The following is a 10,059-nucleotide window of genomic DNA, read 5'->3' as shown; positions in this document are numbered from 1 at the left end:
CACCTGGTGGCCTAGGAGAGGGACTATTTGCATCTGAGCGAACTTGGGCAAGTCACATACTCTCAGCCACGGAGGAAGGCAATGGCAACCCTTCTCTGAAGAAATCTTGATAAGAAAACCCCAGGATGGGGTCACTTTAGCATAAGTCAGAAATGACCTGAACACACACAATAACCACCAATTGACATATTTCCTGGAGAGCCAGCATGGCCTAGAGGTTTGAGTTCAAAGATATAGCCGTGTTAGTCTGTAGAATCAGTACACAGAGAGATCTTGTAGCCCCTTTGAGACTACCGAAAAGAAAGGAATTGGCAGCGGGAGCTTTCCTAGACTTCAGTCTACTTCCTCAGATGTATTTGGTTTATTTTGAGATGATGATGATGATGATGATGATGATAATGTAGAGAGATCTTGTAGCACCTCTGAGATTAACTGAAAGAAATTGGCAGCATGAGCTTTCATAGACTCTAGCCTCAGTGGTTTGAGTGTTGGACTGGAGTCTAGGGTTTGAATCCTTCCCAGCTCAGCCATGGCAACCCACTGGGTGTCCTTGGGCAAGTCACACTCTCTCAGCCTCATCAGAGGAAGGCAATGCCAAACCTCCACTGAACAAAGCTTTCCAAGGGAAAACCCATGGTAGGTTCACTTCAGGGTTGCCATAGGTCTGGAATTAAGGACTTGGGAAGGCACACAAGAACAAAAACAACAGCAACAGAAAGGGAAGGAAGGCTAAGGAGGGGCTTCTGGGTGCCTCTCCTTCCAGCTATTCCAGGCAGTGGGAGAAGAATATGGGCTCCAAGGAACCTTTCTAGTTATTTTTTATTGTATTGTATTGTAATTTGACAATTATATGTTATATGGAGGGGCTGGTGGTTAAGAGATCATGAAGGAAGGGACCCAGGCTGCATCCACACTGAAGAAATAACCCGGTTTGGTACCGCTTTAACTCAATTTTGGCTCAAGGCTATGGAATTCTGGGAGTTGGAGTTCGTTGTGGGCCCAGAGCACCGCTCTGCTCCGCTCTGGGCCCACAACGAACTCCAACTCCCAGAATTCCATAGCCTTGAGCCAAAAAAAGAATTAAACCGATACCAAACTGGATTATTTCTCCAGTGTGGAGGGACGGAACCTTAGCGCGCGGCTCTGTTCTGAGGGGGAACACTTTCGGGGACGGACGCGGGGCGTGGCTGAGTAAGGGGCGGGCCCCAGTAGTGGGCGGGGCTTCCCTCAGTCATGGCGGTGGACATCACGCTCCTGTTCAAGGCCAGCGTGAAGACAGTGAAGACCCGGAACAAGGCGCTGGGGGTCCCTCTGGGAGGAGGAGGAGGAGGAGGAAGCAGCGACGATGCCCTGCTGCTCAAGCGCGGAGGCAGGCCCAGGAGTGACTTCTCTGGCAGGGCTCGCGAGGTGGTGAGTAGCAGCAGGGGACCTACGTGGCAGGGATATTGGCCCATAGGGAAGCATTGAGCATTGGGAATATTGGCCCATAGGAGAGCATTGGGAATATTGGCCCATAAGAGAGCATTGGGAATATTGGCCCATAGGGAAGCATTGGGAATATTGGCCCATAGGGAAGCATTGGGAATATGGGCCCATAGGGAAGCATTGGGAATATTGGCCCATAGGAGAGCATTGGGAATATGGGCCCATAGGGAAGCATTGGGAATATGTGCCCATAGGGAAGCATTGGGGATATTGGCCCATAGGGAAGCATTGGGAATATTGGCCCATAGGGAAGCATTGGGGGATATCAGCCCATAGGGAAGCATTGGGAATACTGGCCCATAGGGAAGCATTGGGAATATTGGCCCATAGGGAAGCATTGGGAATATTGGCCCATAGGGAAGCATTGGGAATATTGGCCCATAGGGAAGCATTGGGAATACTGGCCCATAGGGGAGCATTGGGAATATTGGCCCATAGGAGAGCATTGGGAATATTGGCCCATAGGAGAGCATTGGGAATATTGGCCCATAGGAGAGCATTGGGAATACGGGCCCATAGGGAATCATTGGGAATACTGGCCCATAGGGAAGCATTGGGAATATGGGCCCATAGGGAAGCATTGGGAATATGGGCCCATAGGGAATCATTGGGAATACGGGCCCATAGGGAAGCATTGGGAATACGGGCCCATAGGGAAGCATTGGGAATATTGGCCCATAGGGAAGCATTGGGAATACTGGCCCATAGGGAAGCATTGGGAATATTGGCCCATAGGAGAGCATTGGGAATATAGGCCCATAGGGAAGCATTGGGAATATTGGCCCATAGGGAAGCATTGGGAATATGGGCTCATAGGGAAGCATTGGGAATATGGGCCCATAGGGAAGCATTGGGAATACTGGCCCATAGGGAAGCATTGGGGATATTGGCCCATAGGGAAGCATTGGGGATATTGGCCCATAGGGAAGCATTGGGGATATTGGCCCATAGGGAAGCATTGGGGATATTTGCCCATAGGGAAGCATTGGGAATACTGGCCCATAGGGAAGCATTGGGAATATTGGCCCATAGGGAAGCATTGGGAATACTGGCCCATAGGGAAGCATTGGGAATACTGGCCCATAGGAGAGCATTGGGAATATTGGCCCATAGGAGAGCATTGGGAATATTGGCCCATAGGAGAGCATTGGGAATATTGGCCCATAGGGAAGCATTGGGAATATTGGCCCATAGGGAAGCATTGGGAATACTGGCCCATAGGGAAGCATTGGGAATACTGGCCCATAGGGAAGCATTGGGAATATTGGCCCATAGGAGAGCATTGGGAATATTGGCCCATAGGGAAGCATTGGGAATATTGGCCCATAGGGAAGCATTGGGGGATATTGGCCCATAGGGAAGCATTGGGAATATGGGCCCATAGGGAAGCATTGGGAATATGGGCCCATAGGGAAGCATTGGGAATATGGGCCCATAGGGAAGCATTGGGAATACGGGCCCATAGGGAAGCATTGGGAATACGGGCCCATAGGAAAGCATTGGGAATATTGGCCCATAGGGAAGCATTGGGAATATGGGCCCATAGGGGAGCATTGGGAATATGGGCCCATAGGGGAGCATTGGGAATATGGGCCCATAGGGAAGCATTGGGAATATTGGCCCATAGGGAAGCATTGGGGGATATTGGCCCATAGGGAAGCATTGGGGGATATTGGCCCATAGGGAAGCATTGGGGGATGTTTGCCCATAGAGAAGCATTGAGAACATTTGCCCATAGGGAAGCATTAGGAATGTTTGCCCATAGGCAAGCATTGGGGAATGTTTGCCCATAGGAAAGCATTGGGAATGTTTGCCCACTTGGGGAGCATTGGGGGATGTTTGCCCATAGGGAAGCATTGAGGGATGTTTGCCCATAGAGGATCATTGGGAATATTGGCCCATAGAGGATCATTGGGAATACTTGCCCATAGGAAAGCATTGGGAATATTGGCGCATAGAGGATCATTGGGAATATTGGCCTATAGGGAAGCATTGGGGATATTGGCCCACAGGGAAGCATTGGGGATATTGGCCCATAGGGAAGCATTGGGTATATTGGCCCATAGGGAAGCATTAGGGATATTGGCCCATAGGGAAGCATTGGGGATATTGGCCCACAGGGAGGCATTGGGGATATTGGCCCATAGAGGATCATTGGGAATATTGGCCCATAGGGAAGCATTGGGGATATTGGCCCATAGGGAAGCATTGGGGGATATTGGCCCATAGGGAAGCATTGGGGGATGTTTGCCCATAGAGAAGCATTGAGAACATTTGCCCATAGGGAAGCATTGGGGAATGTTTGCCCATAGGAAAGCATTGGGAATGTTTGCCCACTTGGGGAGCATTGGGGGATGTTTGCCCATAGGGAAGCATTGAGGGATGTTTGCCCATAGAGGATCATTGGGAATATTGGCCCATAGAGGATCATTGGGAATACTTGCCCATAGGAAAGCATTGGGAATATTGGCCCATAGGAAAGCATTGGGAATATTGGCGCATAGAGGATCATTGGGAATATTGGCCTATAGGGAAGCATTGGGGATATTGGCCCACAGGGAAGCATTGGGGATATTGGCCCATAGGGAAGCATTGGGAATATTGGCCCATAGGGAAGCATTAGGGATATTGGCCCATAGGGAAGCATTGGGGATATTGGCCCACAGGGAGGCATTGGGGATATTGGCCCATAGAGGATCATTGGGAATATTGGCCCATAGGGAAGCATTGGGGATATTGGCCCATAGGGAAGCATTGGGGATATTGGCCCATAGGGAAGCATTGGGGATATTGGCCCATAGGGAAGCATTGGGAATATTGGCCCATAGGGAAGCATTGGGAATGTTTGCCCATAGAGAAGCATTGGGAATATTGGCCCATAGGGAAGCATTGGGGATATTGGCCCATAGAGAAGCATTGGGGATATTGGCTCACAGGGAAGCATTGGGAATATTGGCCCATAGGGAAGCATTGGGGATATTGGCCCATAGGGAAGCATTGGGGATATTGGCCCATAGGGAAGCATTGGGGATATTTGCCCATAGGGAAGCATTGGGAATATTGGCCCATAGGGAAGCATTGGGGATATTGGCCCATAGGGAAGCATTGGGAATATTGGCTCATAGGGAAGCATTGGGAATACTGGCCCATAGGGAAGCATTGGGGATATTGGCCCATAGGGAAGCATTGGGAATATTGGCCCATAGGGAAGCATTGGGGGATATCGGCCCATAGGGAAGCATTGGGGGATATCGGCCCATAGGGAAGCATTGGGGGATATCGGCCCATAGGGAAGCATTGGGAATATAGGCCCATAGGGAAGCATTGGGAATATTGGCCCATAGGGAAGCATTGGGAATATAGGCCCATAGGGAAGCATTGGGAATACTGGCCCATAGGGAAGCATTGGGAATACTGGCCCATAGGGAAGCATTGGGAATACTGGCCCATAAGGAAGCATTGGGAATATTGGCCCATAGGAGAGCATTGGGAATATTGGCCCATAGGAGAGCATTGGGAATATTGGCCCATAGGGAAGCATTGGGAATATTGGCCCATAGGGAAGCATTGGGAATACTGGCCCATAGGGAAGCATTGGGAATATTGGCCCATAGGAGAGCATTGGGAATATTGGCCCATAGGGGAGCATTGGGAATATAGGCCCATAGGGAAGCATTGGGAATATTGGCCCATAGGGAAGCATTGGGGGATATTGGCCCATAGGGAAGCATTGGGAATATGGGCCCATAGGGAAGCATTGGGAATATGGGCCCATAGGGAATCATTGGGAATATGGGCCCATAGGGAAGCATTGGGAATACGGGCCCATAGGGAAGCATTGGGAATATTGGCCCATAGGGAAGCATTGGGAATATTGGCCCATAGGAGAGCATTGGGAATATGGGCCCATAGGGAAGCATTGGGAATATGGGCCCATAGGGAAGCATTGGGAATATTGGCCCATAGGGAAGCATTGGGAATATTGGCCCATAGGGAAGCATTGGGGGATATTGGCCCATAGGGAAGCATTGGGGGATGTTTGCCCGTAGAGAAGCATTGGGAATATTGGCCCGTAGGGAAGCATTGGGAATATTGGCCCATAGGGAAGCATTGGGGGATGTTTGCCCATAGAGAAGCATTGGGAACATTTGCCCATAGGGAAGCATTAGGAATGTTTGCCCATAGGGAAGCATTGGGGAATGTTTGCCCATAGGAAAGCATTGGGAATGTTTGCCCACTTGGGGAGCATTGGGGGATGTTTGCCCATAGGGAAGCATTGAGGGATGTTTGCCCATAGGGAAGCATTGGGGGATGTTTGCCCATAGAGGATCATTGGGAATATTGGCCCATAGAGGATCATTGGGAATACTTGCCCATAGGAAAGCATTGGGAATATTGGCCCATAGGAAAGCATTGGGAATATTGGCGCATAGAGGATCATTGGGAATATTGGCCTATAGGGAAGCATTGGGGATATTGGCCCACAGGGAAGCATTGGGGATATTGGCCCGTAGGGAAGCATTGGGAATATTGGCCCATAGGGAAGCATTGGGGGATGTTTGCCCATAGAGAAGCATTGGGAATATAGGCCCATAGGGAAGCATTAGGAATGTTTGCCCATAGGGAAGCATTGGGGAATGTTTGCCCATAGGAAAGCATTGGGAATGTTTGCCCACTTGGGGAGCATTGGGGGATGTTTGCCCATAGGGAAGCATTGAGGGATGTTTGCCCATAGGGAAGCATTGGGGGATGTTTGCCCATAGAGGATCATTGGGAATATTGGCCCATAGAGGATCATTGGGAATACTTGCCCATAGGAAAGCATTGGGAATATTGGCCCATAGGAAAGCATTGGGAATACTGGCGCATAGAGGATCATTGGGAATATTGGCCTATAGGGAAGCATTGGGGATATTGGCCCACAGGGAAGCATTGGGGATATTGGCCCATAGGGAAGCATTGGGAATATTGGCCCATAGGGAAGCATTGGGGGATGTTTGCTCATAGGGAATCTTCTTTCTTCTAATAACTGGAAATCTATTTCTGCACAGAACTCAAACGTGGTTCTTGACACCAACCCGTTTTATAAATTCCCCTTTCCCCATATGTCACATTGGGATTTGCACAAGAAGTGTAGTTCATTATTAGCCTTATATCTAAAATGCTGGTGAGGCTTCTTTCTCTCTTTGGAGTATATCACAGCTCAGATCCTGGGTGACTCCTGGTTCAGCAATGCGAATTCATGTCGTAACACAAATGTTTTATCACACCTGGTTGCCCTTCCGTTGCCCTTCCGAATCGAGGGGAAATCGAATCCAAGGCAAGTCACGTGATGCTGATTCATGCAAAGCGGAGTGAGTGCACATTGTATTTCCACACTGGTGCATACCCTGCAGATTCAGCGATTCGAATTGGTACCCTTGTGCATGCTCAGTGGGGGTCTGGACTCTGTCTTCCTTCCCTGCCCCCTCCTTAGCTGTCATCCTTCATCGGAATGAAGGAGCAGTCATGGGATAGGTCGCAGGGGGTCACTGGGGCCAGGATTCGGATGCAAGAGCAGGAAGGGGATGATGGGATAGGTTGCAGGGGGTCACTGGAGCCAGGATTCAGGTGCAGGAGCAGTGGGGATAGTGGGATAGGTTGCAGGGGGTCACTGGAGCCAGGATTCAGGTGCAGGAGCAGTGGGGATAGTGGGATAGGTTGCAGGGGGTCACTGGAGCCAGGATTCAGGTGCAGGAGCAGTGGGGATAGTGGGATAGGTTGCAGGGGGTCACTGGGGCCAGGATTCGGATGCAGGAGCAGTCAGGGGATGAATGGATAGGTCACAGGGGTCACTGGGGCCAGGATTTGGATGCAGGAGCAGTCAGGGGATGATGGGATAGTTCTCAGGGGGTCATGGGCCACGATTCAGATGCAGGAGAAGTCAGGGGATGATGGGGTAGGTCGTAGGGGGTCACTGGGACCAGGATTCGGATGCAAGAGCAGGCAGGGGATGATGGTATAGGTCTCAGGGGGTCACTGGAGCCAGGATTCGGATGCAAGAGCAGTCGGGGGATAATAGGATAGGTCGCAGGGGGTCACTGGAGCCAGGATTCAGATGCAGGAGCAGTCGGGATGATGGGATAGGTCACAGGGGGGTCACTGGGGCCAGGATTCGGATGCAGGAGCAGTTGGGATGATGGGATAGGTCGTAGGGAGTCACTGGAGCCAGGATTCAGATGCAGGAGCAGTCAGGATGATGGGATAGGTCGCAGGGGGTCACTGGAGCCAGGATTCAGATGCACGAGCAGTCAGGGGATGATGGGATAGTTTGCAGGGGGTCACTGGGGCCAGGATTCGGATGCAGGAGCAGTCAGGAGATGATGGGATAGGTTGTAGGGAGTCACTGGAGCCAGGATTCAGATGCAGGAGCAGTCGGGATGATGGGATAGGTCGCAGGGGGTCACTGGAGCCAGGATTCAGATGCACGAGCAGTCAGGGGATGATGGGATAGTTTGCAGGGGGTCACTGGGTCCAGGATTCGGATGCAGGAGCAGTCAGGAGATGATGGGATAGGTCGTAGGGGGCACTGGGGCCAGGATTCGGATGTAGGAGCAGTCAGGGGAAGATGAGATAGGTTGCAGGGTGGCAGAGAGGAAGAGTTAGCATGAAGGAGGAGGGTGATGAAGGAGCAGGACGCAGGGGGCCGGGAGGGGCAACATCGGAGTGATCTTCCACACCAGACCAATTCGAAGTTAAATCGAAGTGAGCTTAGAAGCAGATTTTGGTGAATTCGTTTGTTTCTGATCTTACCAAAATGAGAGGCCACTTTGGAATCACTGTGGAAGCCCCACGAAAGGAGCGCCCATAGAAAGGAATCTCGTCTGATAACACATTCACGTTATGATGTGAATTCACATTGTCGACCCGCAGTCACCCCGGGTCTGAGCTCCAAAAAATCCCCCAAAACCTTCCTTCCTTCTTCCTTCCTTTCTTTCTTTTTTCAGGGCTTTCAAATGCATTGGTCACCTCTTTCCAGATGGGGTGAAATGTAGTGGTGGGGCAATACATTTTGCATACAAAACTAGTGCAGTTCAGTCACTGGCATTTCAAGTGAAAAGGCATCTTGTAATACCTTTTATCTGAAAGTGAGGAGAGCTGATGCCAGTGGAAGTAGATTGTAGTATCTTAGACCTGTTTCATGTTTTCTAAGTTATTTTGTAAATACAGTCTTATAAACTGTAGTTGTTTTTGATTAAGGGGGAAGTAACTGTGTCACTGAATGTTGAATTGACACTTTGCAATAAAATAAATTACCGTGTAACTGAAATATTTGCTGCAGGTATGCATTCACCTTGATTATTTAGACAAGAAATTATCTTTGAAGCGTTAGTCTGCCTTTGTGGTTATATGTGCCGTTGCTTCTATTTCCACTTCTATAATTTGTATATTTGAACTCAGCTTTAAAAACCTTGAAACCTATTCTCTGTTTTAAAGATAGTTCCTGGCCTTTAAAAATGAAAAATAACAGAAAAGTTGTATACACATTCAGCGAGCCTTGCTCCTGGGTAAACATAGGATTACAGCCAAAGAATGCAATTTATAGGCATGTGTCCTCAGATGTAAGCTCCATTGAGTCCAAGGGGTCTTACTTTCTGGTCTGTGTTTAGAGGCATGCCATGCTGCTACCAAATCATGTTTTCAGACACTTTTACCTGTATGTTTGAATGGTTTGATCTAATTAAATAGTATATATTTCTGTATTTTTGTACTCTATAGCTTTGTTATGTCTGGAACTATGATTACAGACTTTTAGTAAGGCCGGCTCCTCCCTTTTAAAATCCCACCAATGCTGGATGTCTTTTTCCTTTAGCATCTCAAGCCATGAGTCTCTACCCAATATTTACTTAAGCTTCATAAAATCAGCTTTCTGGAAATCCAAGGTTCATATTTGACTTGTACTCTTCTTTGGCCTGTCACACATTCATGAATTCTAGTATTAGATGGCCATTTCCCCCTAAAGTACCAACTGCTTTGATTCCACTGACTAACTCTTCCCTGTTGGTTAAGATCAAGTCCAAGATTGCTGATTCCCTTGTTCCTTCCTCCGCTTTTTGTAAAAGAAAATTATCTGCATAGCACATCATGCTTAGCTGAGTTAGTCTCCCAACAGATATTAGGATAACTGAAGTTCCCCATAGCTACTTGTTATTGCATCTTGGAAATTTATGAGATTTGTTTCAGAAAAGAATCTTCCACCACCTTGTCTTGCTTTGGTGGCCTGTAGTAAACGCCTACCACAATGTTGTTTTTACTTCTTCCTCCATTTACTTTTACCCAAATGCTCTCATTTGGTTCAATTTGATATTTCATGTGGATTTTTGTAGCAAGTGATACCTATAATAAAGTTATATTTACCTTCCTGCTCTAGGACTTCAAGTTAGTCTTATTTGCATCCCAAATTCTGTGCATTTGAATATACATCTAAAGCCTCTATCAAAAGGATGTTTCTTTTCTTCTTGCTGCGGTTAGTGATTAAGTTGACACCTTCCTCTTGCTGCTGGTCTTCTGTTTGGGGATCCTCATCACAGTTAT

The 10,059-nt window shown here is 48.6% G+C and overlaps 1 protein-coding gene across 2 annotated transcripts in view; it reads left to right on the top strand.

Moving 5' to 3' along the window:
• Positions 1-332: 332 nt before the first annotated feature.
• STX18 (syntaxin 18) overlaps positions 333-10,059 on the top strand; it is an 80,557-nt gene continuing 70,830 nt past the window's right edge. The window contains exon 1 of one of the 2 annotated variants that reach the window (XM_089524799.1): positions 333-352. Coding sequence is in view for 1 of the 2 variants with exons in the window: in XM_089524794.1 (XP_089380920.1) it covers positions 1,234-1,410 (177 nt within the window). In the remaining variant the exon portion in view is untranslated. Of the gene's footprint in view, positions 353-1,223; positions 1,411-10,059 lie in introns of those variants that run through there. The other variant, XM_089524794.1, reaches the window with a different exon arrangement.

Source organism: Sceloporus occidentalis, unplaced genomic scaffold, assembly GCF_023333645.1.
Source record: "Sceloporus occidentalis isolate IW3139 unplaced genomic scaffold, rSceOcc1.0.p SCAF_5, whole genome shotgun sequence".
In the NCBI taxonomy this organism is placed as follows: domain Eukaryota; kingdom Metazoa; phylum Chordata; class Lepidosauria; order Squamata; family Phrynosomatidae; genus Sceloporus; species Sceloporus occidentalis.
Note: the sequence above shows the minus strand (reverse complement) of the source record. Positions and strands in the feature narration are given on the sequence as shown.